The sequence below is a fragment of the Phacochoerus africanus genome, chromosome 1 (genome assembly GCF_016906955.1).
Source record: "Phacochoerus africanus isolate WHEZ1 chromosome 1, ROS_Pafr_v1, whole genome shotgun sequence".
Lineage (NCBI taxonomy): Eukaryota > Metazoa > Chordata > Mammalia > Artiodactyla > Suidae > Phacochoerus > Phacochoerus africanus.
In genome coordinates this window covers 231,683,190-231,704,280 of record NC_062544.1, presented here as the reverse complement: position 1 = coordinate 231,704,280, position 21,091 = coordinate 231,683,190, and the positions used below count along the sequence as shown (strand labels likewise).

Here is a 21,091-nt window from a genome sequence, read left to right as displayed (position 1 = left end):
GCCAAAAGCACTTTTTTTTTTTTTTTTTTGGAATCCCGGGATGCTGGAGGAACAGATGGCTTAGAGGGGACAGGAGATGCAGGCAAGTGATCATGGAACACTAGGGAACATCCCTCTCCCTCTCATTCTCTCCCTCTATCTCTCCAGCATCCTAGCTATGAGTGCTTGACAGTTTATTCCTCTGCAGGGCTTAGTGTTATGGGTAAAATTGTGCCTCTCCAGGCAAAAAAAAAAAAAAAAATTGTTGTCCTAACCCTCAATCCTCAGAATGTGACCTTACTTAGCAATAGGGTGTTTACAGAGGTAATCAAGTTAAAAGGAGGTCATTAGGGTGTATCCTAATGCAGTATGACTGATGTCCTCATAAAAAATGGAAATTTAGACAGCTACAGGCACAGAGGGAAGGCGATGTTAAGTCACAGAGAAAATGCCATGTGAAGGTAGAAAACTGAAGTGACTAAGAAGCTAGGAAGAGCAAGGAAAGATGCCCCTCCAAGATTTGGAGGACATGCAGGACCCTGCCAACACCTTGATTTCAGACATCTAGCCTCTGGAACTGTGAGTGAATACATTTCTATTGTTTTAAGTCTCTCGGTTTGTGGACAGTTTATGGCAACCCCAGGGAACCAATGCCTTTGGGGATGAACGAAGGGTGTGCCTGCCATTCTGATGTTAAAGGCTCTTTCCCACCCATGGGCCACCCTCAAGGATCCAGTGGCAACTGTGTACAGTACAAAGCCTAAGGGTGTGGAAACCACTGCCTTCAACCAGCTCATGTGGCTAATGGGGAGTTTATGGGCCCCACCTGGGCGTGGAAGAGATTGATTTTTTCTGTGGCTTCCAGGAGCTCCTCCTCTGCCAGCCTGCGCCCTCGTTCTGTCTGCTCCTGAAAGGACCTCAGTTCCTCGAGTTCAGACTGGAGAAGAGTGTTCCGCCTCTCAGCCACTGCTACTTGCTCCTTCAGCTCACTGTTCAGGCTGGTGCTGTCTTCCAACTGCACCTGAAGGTCCTGCAAGAGAAAACACCTGCCAGCATTCAGTGGGACCTGCGCCTGAGTGCTCACGAGCTCTGAACATGGCCTGCCCATTGAATGCAAGCATGTGCTTGTTCTCCTGAAGGATCAGATTTGCTGTCCTCAGTTTTACTGCTCCACACAACCTGTGGCTTGGTCGGCTCCCATAAGCAGTGGCATCCCTCCCCATTCCCCACCTTACAGTTGAAAATACCTTGATTTGGATCTGAAGCTGACCCAGGGATTTGGTTGCCTCTGACACCTGCCGGTTGGCACTCCCGAGCTGGAGTTCCATCTCTGTGAGGTCCCCTTCCATGCTCTTCTTCAGCCGGGTAACCTCGATCCTGCTCCTCGCTTCAGAATCCAGACTAGACTGCAGAGAGTCAATAGTGCACTGCTGCTTCCTCCTAATTTTAGAGCAACATTCAGCGGAAAAAATCATGCACCCAAATTAAGAAAGTGTACCTGCTGTGTACACACAACAGTATCAGAATCAGAAAATAATTAAAATTCTGGGAAAAAATTATGTGTAATTAATGAGTCTAAAGGGTTTTCATTTGGAAAACATGGAGGTTGAAGGGTTGGGTCAGTGAGCATTTGTCCGTCAGAACAGACTAAGATTCCCAGGCCAACTTCCTGGATGAATCAAGAAAAGCACCAGAATTTTTTTCAGGTTCCAGTAGGGCAGCCTTTGCCTTGACTAAGACTCCCTCAAGGACAGTCTAGGGTAAATATCTGGATTTCCTAGAATAGCTAAGGATGAAGGGAGGATGCTCTTAAGACAGGCATAATATTTAAACACTTTCAATGGTGAAACATGTCTGAACAAGGCAAGAAAGAGTCACCCAGATTGGAATAAGTCCTGAGTGCTAGCACTTCTGCTCTAATGGCCTGGGATACCTAATTCCCCAAGAGTAGCACAGCTTTCTTTCTCCAGGAGTTTGGGAGTACAACAAAGGATGGGCTGAGAAAACCAACTGCTGTGTGATATTGAACTACTTCAATATGCCTTTATAACAACAAAAGCTCCATACTGAAACCATTTTTGCAAAGTGATAGAAGCTTGCACAATAGATGTGTATTCAGGAACACAACGAAAAAAATGTGGGGAACCCATGGCAATCATTCTCCAGCCATCTTGCAGTGAGTTTGGGACCATGTGACTGAATCCTGACCAGTAGACTATGAACAGAAGTCTTTCCAAGCCTCAAACATACAGCTTTTTACTTGTGTGATCCCGTGCTCTTTCTCATCCATAGCAAATTTGGTGGCCACACATGGAAGATCTATCATTTTAAGATGGAAGGAACCTGGGTTCTTGAATGACTTTGAAGAATAGCAGCCCAATCTTCATTCTACCCCATGTTGAACTCTCTGACACAAAGCAAGAATACGCTTTGATGGTTTTAAGTCATCTAGATTTGTTGGTTGTGACTCAGGACAGTGTAACTGCTATAACTTAACACAGGCCCTATTAGGCTCACTCTAGGAAAGCCTAGTGCTGGGCAGATAAGACAGAAGAAGGAAGAGCCTTTTTATTCTTCAACCTCATAGAGCCCTACAAGCACAAACAATAGACATGTATTCCTCTTGGGTCAGAATCAGGCTCCACACTGAGCTGTCATGAAGCCAATATCCTGAGCTCTGAGGATAATCAACAAGGCATACAGCCTGCAGAGGGGTAAGAATCTGGTCAGAACTTCCAACTGGATGACAGGTGGGTGGACGGGCCACTTTTCATGACCCCAGTGTAGTTCTCTACATTGGCTGGGGAGAGATCTCAGAAGTAGTTATGGAAGTGTACCAGAAATAACTCTAGTTCCAGAGCCAAGAGTTATCATGTCTCCTTTGCCAGCCCCACGTCCTGACCCCCGCATGATGAAGTTAGCCTCTCATGCCTATCCTTAGGTTCTGAGCTTTTGTTCTACTCCCAGATAAGAATCTTACAGGGATGCTAATATATAAAATTACTAGAGACTGTTATAGCTGAATTGTGTGCCTCCACCCTCCCTCCTGCACCAAATTCATTTGTTGAAGCTCCTAACCCTGAGTATCTCAGGATGTGAGTGTATTTAAATATAGGGCCTTTGAAGACGTGATTAAATGAAATGAGGCCCTTAGAGTGGGCCCTAATTCAATCTGACTGATGTCCTCATAAGAAGAGGAAATACGGACATCCAAAGAAACACCAGGGATGGATGTGCACAGAGAAAAGAAAATGGGAGGACACAGAAAGGTGGTCACCTGCAAGCCAAGGAGAGAGGTCCTGGGACTAAACTTGTCAACATCTTGATCTTGAACCTCCAGCCTTCAGAAATGTGAGAAAATAAATTTCTGTTTAAGCCACTCAGTATATTTTGTTTTGGCAGCCCTAGCCCATAACTACTACAGAGACAAACGCTCAACATCACTGAAAGCTTTGAGACACTGTTCATTTTCAGGAGTGAGGAAATGAGGAAACTCATTTTTGCCACAGCTGGCTCTCCTTATTCAGGAATGCTAAAGCATCCCGACTGGTATCAAATCCTCTGTACAAAGATATATTCTACTAAAGCAGACAAAATGAATGTTTCAAATTGTACTTTTGCCACAGTTGTTTATGAAACTTCACAAGTGCCTACAGACAAGAAGAAAGTGTTCTGGTTTAAGAGGCTTCTATATAATACAGGCCTAGAGAATGGCTGCTAAACAATCAGCACATTCCACATAGAGTCAAGAAATCTTTAAAATGAAAACTCCTTAAGTACATTTTTAAGAAAAATGAAGCAGTCAGGACCACAGGAAATAGTAAGAAGTGCCTTTTCTTTCTCTTTTTTCCCCCCTGAAATGTAAAATATAATTTGAGGAGACAAACCATATGCAAGGAAGCAAACAAACGAAAATCAGAATAAAATTTGAAACTTGAAAAATCTAAGGAAAGGAATTTCTCAGAAAAGCAAAAACTAAAAGAATACAGCAATACTAAACCTGTCATAAAGGAAATATTGAAAAGTCTTCTCTGAATAGAAAAGAAGAATCAAGGGGAAAGAGAAAATCACAATTGGAAAACAAATCACTAAAATAAGTATATAGGTTAAAAAAAAGAAATCAAAAAAATTTTGTGAAAATGATACAATGATTGGCAAAAGGATGGACATGAAGATGTAAAAGAAGACATCAAGATCATAAAATGTGGAGGAGAAGAATAAGAAAATATAGGGTTTTTTCCCCCTAGAATGTGTTTAAGACTATACAGAAAATTAGTCCAAGACAGGTAGATATAGGAAGGTTTTAACATACATGAAAAACTGGGTAATCACAAATCAAAAACATACAGTAAATTCAAAAAAAACCAACAAGAAGGGAATGTAAGTATAAAACAAAAGAAAACCATCGAACAACAAAGGAAAAATAAAAAGAAAGAGACAAAAAAGAAATATAAAATCAATGGGAAATCAAGACTTAAAATGGCAATAAATACATATATATCAATAATTACTGGAGTTCCCATTGTGGCTCAGTGGTTAATGAATCTGACTAGGAACGATGAAGTTGCAGGTTTGATCCTTGGCCCTGCTCAGTGGGTTAAGGATCTGGCATTGCCATGAGCTGTGGTGTAGGTCGCAGATGTGGCTCGGATCCCATGTTGCTGTGGCTCTGGCATGGGCCACCAGTTACAGCTCCAATTAGACCCCTAGCCTGGGAGCCTCCATATGCTGCCAGTGCAGCCCTAGAAAAGACCAAAAAAAAGACAAAAAAAAATAATTACCTTAACTGACAATGGACTAAATGCTCCAATCCAAACACACTGAATGGCCAGAATGAAAAACAAGAGCCTACAATATGGTGCTTATAAGAGACCCATTTTAGGGCAAAGGAAACATATAGATTAAAGTGAGGGGGTAGAAAAAGATATTTCATGCAAACAGAAATGACAAGAAAGCTGCAGTTGCAATACTCATGTCATGCAAAATGGACTTCAAAACAAAGGCGATAAAGAAAGATAAAGAAGGACACCATATAATGATAAAAGGATCAATATAAGAATGGGATATTACACTCATCAACATATATGCACCTAATATGTGAGAACTCTAATACACAAAACAAACATTAACCGCCATAAAGGAGAAACACCCTAGTCACATCAATGGACAGATCTTCTGGACAGCAAATCAACAAGGCAATAGAGAACCTAAATGATACAATAGAACAGTTAGACTTAATTGATATTTTCAGGATATTATATCCAAAAAAATCAGAGTACACATTCTTTTCAAGTTCAAGTTGAACATGCTCTAGGATTGATCACAAACTAGGGCACAGAACAAGCCTCAATAAATTTAAGAGTACAGAAATTATCTCAAGTATCTTTTCTGACCATAACAGCATGAAACTAGAAATAAAATACAGAAAAAGGAGAAAAAAATAACTACATGGAGACTAAACAACATGCTATAAAAAGCCAATGGGTTAATGATGAAATCAAAGAATTAAAAAATACCTTGGGACAAATGACAATGAAAACACAACCATACAAAACCTATGGGATGTAGCAAAAGCAGTTCTCAGAAAGAAGTTCATAGTGATAGAGGCCTTCCTCAAAAAACAAGAAAAATCTCAAATAACAACCTCATCTACCACTTAAAAGAACTAGAAAAAGAAGAAGAAACAAAGCCTGAAGTCATCAGAAGGAAGAAAATAATAAAGATCAAAAAGGAAATAAATACAATAGAAATTTTAAAAATAGGAAAAATCAAGTAAAACCAAGAGCTGACTTTTCAAAAGTGTAAATAAGATTGACAAATCTCTGCCCAGGCTTACCAAGAAGAAAAGAGAGATAACCCAAATAAACAAAATAAGAAATGAAAAAGGAGACCTAACAACCAACATCACAAACATATAAAAAAATAAACACCCAAACAAACCATAAAGGAATACTATGAACAATTATATGCAAATAAATTTGACAACAGAGGAAATGGACAACTTTCTAGAAACAGTCAGCCCACCAAAATAGAATCAAGAGGAGATAGACAACTTGAACAGACCAATCACTAGAAGTCAAAAAGAATCTGTGATTTAAAAACTCCCTACATGGGAGTTCCCATAGTGGCTCAGTGGTTAACAAACTCGACTAGTAACCATGAGGTTGTGGGTTTGATCCCTGGCCTCGCTCAGGGGGTTAAGGATCTGGCATTGCTGTGAGCTGTGGTATAGGTCACAGAAACGGCCTGGATCTGTCTTTGCTGTGGCTATGGCATAGGCCAGCAGCTGTAGCTCTTGATTGGACCCCTGGTGTGGGAACCGCTATATGCCGCCAGCACAGCCCTAAAAAAAACAGAAACAAAAACAAAAAAACTCCCTACAAATGAAAGTCCAGGACCAGATGGCTTTACAGATGAATTCTACCAAACATTCCTTGTCAAACTCTTCCAAAAAATTGAAGAGGCGAGAACACTTCCACTGACATTCTATGAACCATCATCATTCTGATACCAAAACCAGACAAAGACCACCAAAAACAAAAATTATAGGCCAATATCTTTGATGACTGTAGATGCAGAAATTCTCAAAAAATTAGGAAACAGAATCCAACAACATATGAAGAGATTATACACCACGACCAAGTGGAATTCATCCCAATTTCACATGAATGGTTCAACATACCCAAGTCAATCAATGTGATACACCACATAAACAAAATCAAAAATTACATAATCATTGCAAGAGATGCAGAAAAAGCATTTGACAAAATTCATCATACATTCATGATAAAAACTCCTACCAAAGTGGGTATAGAGAGAACATATCTCAACACAATAAAAGCCATTTATGACAAACCCACAGACAGTATAATACTCAATGGAGAAAAACTGAAAACCTTCCCCTTAAAATCTGAAATAAGACAAAGACACCACTCTCACCTCTTCTAGTCAACATAGTTTTGTGAAGTCCTAGATACAACAATCAGACAAGAAAAAGAAATAAAATGTATCCAAATTGGAAGGAAAGAGGTAAAACTGTCATTATATGCAGATGACATGATACTATATATATAGAAAACCCTACAGATTCCACACAAATACTACTTGAACTGATGAACAAAGTCAGCAAGGTAGTAGGATACAAGATTAACATACAGAAATCAGTTGCATTTTTTTTACACTAACAATGAAATGTCAGAAAGGAATGTAAAAAAAAAAATACCTTTTAAAATTGCACCCCCAAAATAAAATACTTAGGTATAATCCAGACCAAGGAGGTGAAAGATTTATATGCTGAGACTATAAAACATTAATAAAGGAAACTGAAGATGATTTAAAGAAATGGAAAGATAACCCATGCTCTTGGATTGGAAGAATATTGTTAAAAAGGCCATACTACCCAAAGAAATCTACAGATTTAATGTGATCCCTATCAAATTACCTATAACAGTTTACACAGAACTGGAACAAATAACCCAAATATTTATATGGAATTATAAAAGACCTGGAATTGCCAGAGCCAACCTGAAGAAAAAGAACAAAGCAGGAGGCATAACCCTCTCAGACTTCAGAGAATACTACAAAGCTACAGTAATAAAAACTGTGCTACTGGCACAAAAACAGTCATAGGAATCAATAAAACAGAATAGAGTCCAGAAATAAACCCAGACATTGATGGTCAATTAATCTTTGATAAAGGAGGCAAAAATATACAAATGGGAAAAAAGACAATATTTTCAGCAAGTGGTGTTGGAAAAGTTGGACAGCCAAATGTAAATCAATGAAATTAGAGCATATCCTCACAGCCTGCACAAAAATAAACTCAAAATGGCTTAAAGACTTAAACATAAGACATAACACCATAAGATTCCTAGAAGAGATCATAAGTAGAACATTCTCTGACATAAATAATACTAATGTTTTTTTAGGTTAGTCTCCAAAGGCAATAGAAATAAAACCAAAAATAAACAAATGGGACCTAATCAAACTCACAAGCTTTTGCACAGTAAAGGAAACAAACAAACAAAAAAAAGCAGGCAGGCAGGCAGGCAGGCAGGCAGGCAGGCAAGAAGGAAGGAAGGAAGGAAGGAAGGAAGGAGGGAAACGAAAGAAAGAAAGTAAAAGAAAAGAAAGAAAGACAAGAAAAGAAATAAAAGAACGAAAGAAAGAATAGAAAGAAGAGAGAAAGGAAGGACAGGAAGGAAAGGAGAGGAACGGAAGGAAGGAAGGAAGGAAGGAAGGAAGGAAATGAGAGAGTAAAGGAAGAATAGAGAGACGAAGAGAAAGAAAGAAGAATAGAAAGAAAAGAAAGAAAGAAAGAAAGAAAGAAAGAAAGAAAGAAAGAAAGAAGGAAGGAAGGAAGGAAGGAAGGAAAGAAAGGGAGAGAAAGAAAGAAAGATTTCCCGTCATGGCACAGTGGTTAACAAATCCAACTAGGAACCATGAGGTGGTGGGTTTGATCCCTGGCCTTGCTCAGTGGGTTAAGGATCCGGTGTTGCCGTGAGCTGTGGTGTAGGTTGCAGACATGGCTCAGATCCCACGTTGCTGTGGCTCTGGCGTAGGCCAGTGGCTACAGCTCTGATTGGACCCCTAGCCTGGGAACCTCCATATACCACAGGAGCAGCCCAAGAAATAGCAAAAAGACCAAAAAAAAAAAAAAAGGAAGAAAGAAAGAAAGAACGACAACCTATGGAATGGGAGAGAAAGTAGTTGCAAATGATGCAACCAATGAAGGCTTAAACTCCAAAATATACAAACAACACATACAACTCAACAATGAAATAACAAATAATGCAATTAAAAAATGGGCAGAAGACCTAGACCTAAATAGACATTTCTCCAAAGAAAACATATGGATGGCCAGGAGGCATATGAAAAGATGCTCAACATCACTAATTATTAGAGAAATGCAAATCAAAACTGCAATGTGGTACTGCCTCACACAGGTCAGAATGGCCATCATTAACATTAAAGTCTAAAAATAACAAATGCTGGAGAGGATATGGAGAAAAAGGGAACCCTCCTACACTATTGGTGGGAATGTAAATTGGTGCAGCCACTATGGAGAACAGTATGGAGGTTCCTCAGAAAGCTAAAAACAGAAATACCATATGATCCAGAAATCCAAATACTACATGGGCATATATCTGGACAAAACTTTCATTCAAAAAGATACATGCACCCTTATGTTCATAACAGCACCATTCACAAGAGCCAAGACATGGAAACAACCTAAATGTTCATAAACAGACGAATAGATAAAGAAGATGTGGTCTGTATATGTATACACACACACACATATACATACACATACATACATATATATATATAGTGGAATATTACTCAGCCTTGAAAAAGAACTAGGTAATTATATTTGCAGCAACATGGATGCAACCAGAGATTATCATAAGCGAAGTAAGTCAGAAACAGAAAGACAAATACCATATGATATCACTTACATGTGGCATCTAAAATATGACACAAATGAACTTATCTATGAAATAGAAATAGACATATGAACAAGGAGAGCAGAATTATATTTTCCAGTGGGGAGGGGGTTGGGGGAGGGATAGAGTGGGAGGTTGGGGTTAGCAGATGTGAGCTATTATATATGGACAGTATAAACAACAAGCTCTACTGTATAGCACAGAGAACTACATTGAAAGTCCTATGATAAACCATAATGGAAAGAATTATTAAAAAGTATATATATGTATAAGTGAATCACCTTGTTTTTTAGCAGAAATTAACACATTGTAAATCAACTATACTTTGATTTAAAAAAGAAAGGCTAAGGATTTTAAATTGACTGTCAATTTAATAGGTTTTTTTTTCCTCTTGCAATGTTTCTCATCTATATAAGAGAAATGCAAGGTTTTCCTTAATTCTAATACATATCATTCAGCTTTAAAATGATTAACAAGATATTTTGCCAACTAAATGCCATGTCTGGGTTTGAGATCCTACTTCCTGAAGCTTCATTAAAATATTTTACTTAGAAATAAGAAAAGATTTAAGCAAATTCTTCTGGCAGAGACTCAGACAATAAAAGAAATTAAGTTGGATGGATAGTATATGTAAATTGAGACCACATAGAAAAGTTTGATATTACTTTCAGAGGAGTGAACCATATGGAAGGAAGACATGAAGAAATGTTACTACATACTTGAAGCCACAGTGGTCAACCTGTGGGCTATGGGCTGAATCCAGTCATGCCCATATGATTTTCTATTGTCTATGGCTGCTTTCGACCTATAGTTGCAGAGTTGAGTAGCTGAAACAGAGACCCTGTAGCCCACAACCCCAAAATAATTACTACCTGACACATACAGAAAAAGTTTGCCTAACTTTCTGTAGATGATCAAAACAAACAAGTGAATTTTGATAGAGTAAGGAATTTCAATGCTTCATTCCCCAAAATTCCTTCCATAGCACCAATCCAAGTGTGTCCAGGGGGAACAGAATGCAGGCCAGGGGCACCCTGGCTCTGGGCCAGTGAGAAGACCCCCAACATTTCAGCCTTTCCTTGAATACCCTGAGTTGGGAGAGGGAGGGAGGGAGGGAGGGATGGATGGATGGATGGATAGATAGATAGATAGATAGATAGATAGATCAATAGATAGAAAGAAAGGAATAGTCAGTGACCACAGAAGATTTAGAAGGCACCTGACCACCTTGTTTTCAACCCAGTCTACTGCCTTGAGCAGGCCTGACTTACACGGCAGTTATGGCCACCAGGTGGCCTTCAAGCTGGCCACGAAAGTCACTCTTCCTTTCCTGTGTCCAGGATGACGAGGATCAAAGGCAGCCATCAAAACTCCTCTCCTCCTTCCATCAGTGAATGCATTGTAACCTCCTGACCTCTAGCTCTGCTAGTTACAGCATTTGTAGGGAAACAAAAAAGCCCTATCAATCCTTAAAAGCTGGGAAATCCTCATGTGGAATAGCAGACACAGTGTCTCACGAACATGAAGCACTCAAATATCTGTTGAACAAGTCAAACCTATGACTTGTGTACCAGCTGCGCATTCTTTCACCACCAACAGGCTTCCAGTCCAGTTTATGCAGGATCGGTCCTCACCAAACAGAAGAGCAGCAGGCAGAGAGGCAGAGAATGAATGATTTGGTTTGTAGCTCTGCCAAGGTTTTGCCTTTGCCTCTGAGTCCCTCTCCTGCTCTCCTGGTCCCTTGGACTTCCTAGGTCCTGTCTCACAAGCCTCCTTCACTTCAGGCACTTCCCAAGGATTACTTAGAACAGGACTTTGAACCTCATCTGCCCTCAGGCAGTGTTGCCCCTTGGGTTCTAGAATTCACCTGGCGTATTCTTGATTGCTCAAAATCATATGCTTTGCTAATATTTCCCTCTGGAGTTCTCTTCAGTTTCCTTTTACATCCCTTCCTCTCCCATTCCTGAAGTCAGATTAAACCCTCAGATTAATCCAAGGCATTCTGATGCAATCTGCACTGGCACAGGGCACTCACACAGAGACTGCCTGTATTGGGATTTGTGATATTTTGTGAAGATATGCTCACCTTTCCTTTTCCGGATGTACCTATTAGAGTTATTATGAATCATTAACTAAAACTCATGAATAGCTCACTGCTCCCTCTGGCCCACCCTTCTTTTTTCATCCTTTTCACAGCTCCTGCCTCATCCGTCTTCATTTCTTTCTTCTCCCTGCCTGAGCTGTTTGGATCACCAGCTTCCTTTGCACTAAAATTATTATAATTGGTGAACAGCTCTACAACATTCAGAAGTACCTGACAAGATGCAGACTCTCTGAGGATTCATTTTTTTCTTAGCTAGGTTTATTAATAGGCACAGGTTTGACGTTGTTACCTGAAATAAGCTTTTTTTTTTTTTTTTTTTTTTTTTTACTGCACAAGGAGACGTTCATTTTTGTTCCTCGTAGAAGGAAGTAGGGCAAATATCAAGGCCCAGGGATTTGGCCCTTCATCAAAAAACTCTTTTAGACACAGACTCAGAGCCTCTTACCCCCCAGTCAGTCCTATAGAGGAAAGCGCTGGTGAGTGAGAGCAAAGATAACTCAAAGTGCACAGAGAGCCAAATTTGGCTTGACATCCTCATTAAAAAAATGACCCCCATGGGAGTCTTGTCTGAAGATGGGCTATGGGGAAGAGGCCAGTTCAACTGAACATGTTAACTTTTTAAATTATTTTTTAACAAACATGTTGACAGCGAATTGCTGGTTGAACCTCAGGCTCAAAAATTATTTTCCTTCTTGACACACGGCATTGACTTAGGGGAACTGATCAGATGGATAATACAATCATGGTTAATTCCATGAGTCTGTAATTGTGCCTCTGATCTACAGAGTGTGAAGTGCTTTGCCAGCATCAGCTTACTGATCTTCCTCACCACCTTCTATGACATGGATGGGGCTGCTTTTATCCCCTCACTTCCCTGAGAAGCTAAGAAGTGAAATGTCTAACATCATCAGCTTGTTATGATGGAGCTAAGAAAAGATCCTGCAACCCAGGATTCCTGTTTAATTCAGTTTCCTGACTATTAAGACTCAGCTGCTTCAACAGGGATTCAATAAGCAGCTTAGCTCTTGGCTATAGCCCCTCTCCAAACAAATGGCTACAGGTACAGGCAGGGGGGATGTGGAAAATTCACTCAGATCTGACATTAATTTTAATGCACAGCATCAAATTTTTTAGTTCTTTTCCTCCGCTGTTCAGCATTATCAGTTTCTTGAACATTCCAGAAAAAGGGTTGTTACAGGGAGACCCAGATAGTATACACAGTCCTTGTCCACAGGCTTATGCTTTTTGGTGTGTTATCTTGAGTCTTGTATGCAAGTAGACGCTGCCTGACTATAATAAAATCATATAAACTAATAGTAATTGTGTAGATAATATTTCTTCATATTAATGGTGCTGAGTGTATTAGAAAGATTCTAATGAAGGGTTAGACTAACTAAGGCTCTTTGATAATGTTCCAACCGGGGTCATGAAATCAGCCCAACACAGTGAATTCTGTTCTGTTAAGTATTCAGAAATATGCAACTGTTGCTCATCAAAATAATCTTAAATACCTAAATGTTTCTATTTCTTCGTCTTTCTCTGAAAGCTTTCTTTCAAATTCCGCTTTAGTTTCCGAGAGATCAAGTTGCAAACGAAGAATCTTGCTTTCATTACGTTCCAGGGCTCCCTGAAATACATAAATAAGAAGCATCAGGTTAATCCCACTTTTGGACAAAAGTATTAAATATATATCATTACTATAACTCTCTTTAGAATTGCTAGGAATAATCTAAGTTCAAATCCGGTCCCTGAAGATTGGAACAGGATGAGAGACAAGTGATTTCTTTTGTCATGTCACTTATAGCTTTGACATTCTTAGGGCTTTCAGCAGTACTTCACGAACTAGAACCTAAAGCATTTTTTAAAATAGAAAAGTTCAGCCTTGTTTGTGACTATATTTAAAATTTTAAATGTATTATTTTTTACTTTTTCTAATGTTTCCATCTTTGGGATGAATCAATAAAAGCATCAAAACTAGAACAAGGAAGGTGATAACTCCTACCTCGAAACTTTGATTTAATTCTGGACAGCACAGAAGGATAGAGAAAAAGTCAAAAGCATTCAGAGAGCAAGAAACAGGACAGTGCTTAAATAACGGAATTTAGGAAGTACCTGACACACACTGCTCTGTGTGAGCCATTATCACCATAATTATTCCTATTACTTCAAATGGATTGCTTTGATAGGCAGGGAGATCTCCTACCCCTTTGTGAATTTAAATATAGGCGACAGTTACTGCCAGGGATATAATAAAAGTGATTCAGTTTCAGAAGTGTAGGAGTGATTAAGTCTTTAAAGCCTATTTCAAAGGAAAAATTTATATAGAAGAAACAAACAAACAGAACATTTGGAGGATGTTTATAAAGGGTGCAAGGGGTGACAACCGACTGGTCAGTTAACCATTGGCTGACAAGTCCTGAGGGCAGGAGTAATTTTTATAGCCTCTTTTGAGGAGGGCTTAGTGCATGCCATCAAGATAAAACTGGGTAGCGATTTCAAAATAAAAATAAGAAAGATGTTTGGAATTTAATGGCTTAAGGCTTTGCTGTTCTCTCAATACTACCTTTAATCTAATAGAAAATAAATAAAAACAGATGCTTGGATAGCCATTTCCTCCGAGGGCAGGGTGCCTGCCCTTCCTTCCAGGGGGAGCTGTTACCTCTAACCTTTGCAAATGCACTGAGCAAGTGAATCTTTGAAGGTGACCTGGCATAATTTGAGTTTTGTGACTTCAAAAGTAATATGATAAAGTTTCTCACAAATGCTTACCCAGGAAAATAAATAACCCAATTTTACAAATACATGTCCAAGTTGATGAAGTATTTATGGATACGGCTGACGACAAAAGTTGAGAAAATGCAAACAGAATATAATGCCATCTAGAGCTACTAAGCGGTACAAACACTCGGCCTTAATAGTCTCACCTTCAATGTGGCCATCAATTTAATATACAAAGTCCTACATGTCATACAGGACTAAAGTTGGCCTTGCCCAATCACAACTCTCATTGGCTTCTCATGTTGCTTGAAATTTCTACCCTAAAAGTGACTTCTTTGGGTTAAGGTGGTGACTTTAGAAAGTCCCTAGCCAGGGTGGCTAGGGAACCAAAGAGAACAAGCCAATGAAACAAAGTTCAACCACTTGACAAGGTCCCAGCTTGCTAGGGAACACTGCGCTGCCTAGTGAAAGGATTCTGTTTAAAAAGCAGAGGGCCTCAGAAAACAATTTGCATAAAAAGGCAAGAGCTGTGTCAAGAGCGCCCACTTGACACATCGTCTGTCTGGCAGCTTTCTTACACAAATGTGGTGGTAAAATCAACTGAGCAGACATTGGTTGACATAGAGCAATCCTTTGGGGTCTAATTTCTTCATTATTACACCTTCCAAAAAGTCTATGCCTAAAATCGACTGCTGTGTCTTTTAAAAATCATTGTCTCTGTTGGAGGGGGAGTGGGTAGGGGTTGAATTTTTAATATGACTGGGTGCTTATTCAAAGGGTGATCAAGAAAATAAAATTCAGCCTGTAAGAAAAGAGGCTTTGTAGGGCTTGTTAACCCCTTAATGACCACGACAGGATTAACTGCCTTCTGAGTTCACCCTCTTTGGCAAAAAGTTTTCTCAGGGGTCCTTTCAATCACTAGCACACACCTAGGGATAAAATAAAAAATTTTTTCCTGAAAATTTTAATCCATAACACTGAAAACATTCCTGTCAAACAACTGGCACAAAGATGAGCTTTCAGAAACAAATGTTTGAGAGTATCATTTTGAACGTGTTTTTTAAACTACCTAGATTTTCTTGAGAGGGGTTTTGACTGATTATATTTAAAGAGAGGGGCAGATATGAGGATATTCATCCATTCAACATTCAATAAATATTTACTGAACCTCTACTACACACCAGGCAATATTCTAGTCCAGTGCTTCTCAAATGTTAGTGTGAATATGAACCACCAAAACACCTTGTTAAAATGCAGATTCTGATTCAACAGAGCCAAAGAGAGGGCTGAGAGTCTGAATTTCTAACAAGCTCCTGGATGATAACTGTGCAACTGGTCCACGGTCTCCGTTAGAGCAGTGAGAGTTTAGGCACCCAGGATAAATTGGGGAACAAGATAGATGTGGTTCCTGTTTTCATTACAGTAAGGAGATTTTCATCCCTTTTGCTTGCCCTCCTTTGAGCCTCAATTTCCTCATTTTTAAAATGAGGGCAATAGTTTGCTATGGAGGTTATGTAAAAAAAATACATCAAAGCACTTGGCATAATGCCTGTCATGTAGTTAACACTTGAATAAGTGTCATTGTGTTGTTGTTATTACTAGAATGCTGATCTTCTGCTTTGCCACAATGATAAAAGCCTTCTTTGCTCCCCAGAGGTAATACCTCTGCCTCTTCCAGTGTCATCTGGACTTCAGTCTTCTCTTGTTCAATCTGTTTCTTGACCTTTTCCATTTCGCTTAAGTTCTTCTTTCCTTCTCTTAGCTGATTTGTCAGATTAGAAATCTCTTCTGGAGATGGAAGAAAAACAAAGTTAGTGAAGGGAACCAGTCTCAGACCCATGATATCAGGCACAACAGACTGTTCCCAGAGGCCCACTGGGACCATGGTCATGCCATCCTTGGTAATGGGATGGCAAGCTCACTACTGGTACGTATGGGGCCTTTGCTTGAATTGGAAATAGGAATCACCTCTTCAATATATTCTTTTGCCATCTGTCAGAAAGTTGCCTACAACAATGGGTAAGGATGGTGTTTCTTAGCGGATTGTGCATTAAACAACCTGTGCAACTGTACATGGTAGTCCTGCTCCCGTCAGAGCTATGCCAGATACTGCCTGGTGGGGCTCTAGGACACAGCCCTGGAATCCCTACACTTACAGTGGAAATGCTTAGCTATCAACACTGGTGGCAGCTGTTGTGGCAGCTGCTACTCAACACCAGGATGGGATCTTATAGCATACGTCGCGTCTTTGTCTGCCAGAAGCCAATGTGTGAGCCCAGATAGAGCTAGGAAGGAGCTCAAGCACTTGAGGTTTTGTGCCTAGCCTCTCATGAACACCAGCCTTTGACAGAGCAAGGCATCCAGAAGTGACAAAACCTCCACCACCTGCCTGTTCATGAAGGAAGCCTCTAGAACCCAAGAGCTGTGGAGCAGGGCCAAGTACTCTGGGAATTATCCACAGTCCAGAGGCAGTGAAAGGAGTTCAAGAGTTTGAACAGGGCTGTGAGATCCAGGGCTGTGATAGGACATGACAAGAATTTTTATAAGTGACAAAAACAAACCCATTAGATGGCAATTCTCAAATGAATAATAACTCCTTCTCTGATCCGGCTTCTCCAGAAGAGGGGCTCCCAAGAGAAAACTTGAGGCAGTGGGTCTCTATACTGACCATATCTTAGAATCATACCTCGCCCCAGACCAAGTGCAGTCCCCAGACCAGAAGCACTGGGCAGTATCTCAAAATTTAAAAATTAATTCCTTTAGCCCAGTAATTTCACTTCTAGGAATCTACCCTACTGAAATACTTGTACGTGTCCACAAATATATACACAGGGATGTACAACAAAGGATTATTTATAATCGTGAATAATAGTATCTAAATTGAATAAGGTCCAGTTAAATGTGTTAATCATCCCATTTTAAAACACTGTATTGCTATTAACAATCATGTGGTTGGGCTCCAGATATGGGCACAAGGGAGGTGGCAGAGCCAGTAGTGAAGTATGTATGCCAGAATTCAGCTGGCTGGGCTCAAATCTCAGATCTGCTACCTATTAAATGTGAATTTGGCCAAGTTCTTAACCTTCTGTGACTCAATATAATCTGCATTTTACAGATAAAGAAACTAACACATAAGACTGTCCTGAGACTTAAACAATGAATAGTTATATGTAGAACAGCACCTGGCACATGGTATGGGCTGTAGAAACATTTGTTAAATGAGAAAATGTAGGAGTTTCTGTCTTGGCTCAGTGGAAATGAATCTGACTAGCATCCATGAGGATGCAGGTTTGATCCCTAGCCTTGCTCGGTGGGTTAAGGATCTGGTGTTGCCGTGAGCTGTGGTGTGGGTTGCAGATGTGGCTTGGATCTGGAGTTGGTGTGGCTGTGGGGTAGGCCAGACGCTACAGCTCCAAATGGACCCCAAGCCTGGGAACCTCCATATACCACAGGCACAGTCCTAAAAAGACAAAAAATAAAATAAAATAAAAATAAAATGCACTAAATAAAATAATAAAGTGTGAAGAATAATGTGTAACTTAAGTAAAAAAATGTATTCACATATATGTACATGGAATATCTTGGTAGGGTGATAGGTATAAAGAAATTAACAGGCTTCTTTAACAAGTGGACTGGGACTAAAGGTAGGAGAGTAGTCACCTTTTGAATTTGCTTAATGAAAATAGTATCTGTAGTAAGAAAAAAAAATTTTTGAAAGGAAGTATTAAAAATGGAAAAATTAAGACCTGGGTGAGGCCCTGACCATGCTGCGGTGGCTACATTCATTATGGCCCAGCATACCTTGCAAGTCCTTGTTCATCCTCTGGAGGGCCTCCTGGCTCACAGCGCTCTCCTCATAGGCATGCCTGAGCTCCAGGAGCTCGGTGCTGAGGGCCCGAGCCTCCTTCTGAGAGGCGGCCAGCATCACCTGGGACTCCTCGTGTTTCTGCCTCCAGTTGTCCAGGCACTTGTCAAAGTGCTGCTGCTTCCGATCCAATGCGTCGGCCGTGGAGCGTGCCTTCCGGAGGTCCCACAGGGTGTCCCCAAGCTCAAGTTGCAGTCGGAGCCTAGCCCTTTCCAGGGAGGCATTTTTGGCATTGGCCACCCCCATGGCTTCAGCAGCCTCCTGCAACTGGATGGCTAGCTTCTTCCTGAGAAGGGGAGGCCCAAAGAGCAAGTGAAGCCACAACCCTCAGAGAGCTCTTCCAGTGTGTTCTTATTAAAGACATTGTGTGTACAAAATTAAGGGGCTCCTGAGGATGGCTTCATAGAATGAAGTAGAAGCAGCTTGAATCTGAAAATGACCCCCTTGTGCCTACAGAACCCAGATGTCTCTGACCATCACCCTCTGGCTCCTGTGTCCACATGTACTTTATTTTCCCCTACTCTTTGCCAACCTGGACTTGAAACTCAGGATCTCTGAATCCCTGCTTCCCCTGACTATATTGAGGACTTCATAAGAAATAGGAGCAAGAAGAATATAGTAGTGAATACCCAACAGTAAGCAACTGTTAAAAGTCTTTAGCTCGTCTAGTCTCTAAAGAGCGCCTTGGCTACATTGCTTCCAGGAAAGATTCTTTGGCTCTCTCCTGCTCACTCTCTCCCTTGCTCACAATTTGAGTCCTAAATATGCCCAAATCTTCTTTTCTCTGAATTTCTTTTCTATTTCAGCACCTCTTCCAAATTTATATATTCAAATCCATCCCAGTGTCATGCTCACTTTATAGGTTCCACTGTTCTTGGGTTCACTTTAGCCGCTGTCTGTCATCCTCTTCAGCATCCTCTGAGATGGAGGGGCTGATTAAAATGCTTCCTCCATGGGCCCCACAATGCAGTGCTTAGGCATCTTAATGGGTGTGATGTATTTTCTTGCTCACATCTCCTGCAAGGACACTGGCCACTGGCAATCCCCATTCTTATTTTTTTTTTTTTTTTGCTTTTTCAGGCTGCACCTGTAGCATGTAGAGTTTCCCAGGCTTGGGGCTGAATCAGAGCTGAAGCCACTGGCCTAACCAGAACCACTGCAACTTGGGATCTGAGCCCCATCTGTAACCTACACCACAGCTCATAGCAATGCCAGATCCTTAAACCACTGAGCGAGGCCAGGTATTGAACTGCATCCTCATGGATCCTAGTCAGGTTTGTTAACCACTGAGCCACAGGGAACTCCAGCAATCCCATTCTTACCATTCAACACACCTCTTAGATGAAAGGTACTGTGTATACCAAAGCTTTTTCCTATATACTGTTATTAAACAGAGAAGGTCCCCAGGAATTAACATGTGCCACACAACTAATCCAACAAAACAACATAAAGCCCCCTTTGGTGGAATCCTGCAAAAACCTATCTGTGCTCAACAGCAAGGACTTGGACTCCAACAACTGCTCCTTGCTCACTGGCTTTCCGACCATAGTCACTTCATGTCTTTGCTTCACTTTTCTTAACTGATAAGAGGAGATGCTGATTTATTGCATGGTGACTATCACTAGTAATACTGCCCTATATACATGAAAGTTGCTATAAGAGTAGAGCTTTAGTTTTTTCACCATAACAACAAAATGGTAATTAGGTGGGGTAAAGGAAGGGTTAACTATCTTGTAAAGATTTCAAAATATATGCATATATCAAATTATCCCATTGTATACATTAATTGTTCATCCTGCACAATGGTATATGTCAATTATATCTCAATAAAGCTGGAGATGAAAAGGAGATTCTGTGCTTTACCCTACCTAAAGAAGGAGTCATAAAATTATTACACCTATTTTAACTACTTTAGAAATGCTCATCTGTAACCAGAAAAATAGGAATTTTTTGTTGTTGTTGTTGTTGTTATTGTTGTTGTTGTTGCTATTTCCTGGGCCGCTCCCGTGGCATATGGAGGTTCCCAGGCTAGGGATGGAATCGGAGCTGTAGCCACCGGCCTACGCCAGAGCCACAGCAACGCAGGATCCGAGCCGCGTCTGCAACCTACACCACAGCTCACGGCAACGCCGGATCGTTAACCCACTGAGCAAGGGCAGGGACCGAACCCGCAACCTCATGGTTCCTAGTCGGATTTGTTAACCACTGCGCCACGACGGGAACTCCAAAAATAGGAATTTTACTTTGGGTGCCTAACTGCTAAGGTTCTGAGGGGTTTTACCAGGCCAGGGGGCTATCAGTGCTCAAATCAGGCAAGTCCAGGGCAAACTGGACAACTGATCACCTTCATTTGACTGATAATATTTTTCTACATTTACTACCAATTACCATCTTGCTCCCCAACTTGTCAACCATAAGCACCTACGTGTTGTTGCCTAGAAGATGCAAGAAGAGATGGGAGATGAGGAAACCAGATCTCTCTCCTTGGGGGAACTTAGAACTGGTAAACGGGGCCTCAGGTGAGCTTTTTTCCATGAAACTAACTCATCATGTCAACCCAATCCTGGAAATCTGAGTGAAAAGATCTTCAACTTTCCAATTTTAAAAAAACATAGAATCCTAGATTTTTTTGAAGTTCTACCTCCCTGTGGTAATTTAGAGGGCGAGCACAATACAGACAATGATTTATATATTTGATGTTCAGCTAAGTTAAAGCAACAACAACAAATCTTCAGATAGTATCATGTTTGCCCATCATTTTTCTTTAGTTGTTGTGTACTGCAGGACCACAATTTGTTAGTTTCAGCAAATCCATATGTTCATAAGTAGCCTATATACAATCCCTTTTGTCTTTCCCTCCCCAAGAAACCTTTGTTGTTTCACCATAACAACAACAAAATGGTAATTAGAACAGTAAAAATAGAATGACGGATAGACACTTTCACTTGAAGTCTTCAAGTGCCATATTTTGGATATGAG

General features: G+C 40.4%; 1 protein-coding gene across 1 annotated transcript in view; it reads right to left on the bottom strand.

Moving 5' to 3' along the window:
* The window catches only part of MYH15 (myosin heavy chain 15), a 151,760-nt gene that overhangs the window by 24,094 nt on the left and 106,575 nt on the right, over nucleotides 1-21,091 (bottom strand). The window contains exons 31-35 of the mRNA XM_047792948.1: nucleotides 18,049-18,398; nucleotides 15,911-16,035; nucleotides 13,041-13,156; nucleotides 1,227-1,419; nucleotides 806-1,009 (exon numbers count right to left, since the gene is read on the bottom strand). Of these exons, the coding sequence (XP_047648904.1) occupies nucleotides 806-1,009; nucleotides 1,227-1,419; nucleotides 13,041-13,156; nucleotides 15,911-16,035; nucleotides 18,049-18,398 (988 nt within the window). The remainder of the gene's footprint in view (nucleotides 1-805; nucleotides 1,010-1,226; nucleotides 1,420-13,040; nucleotides 13,157-15,910; nucleotides 16,036-18,048; nucleotides 18,399-21,091) is intronic.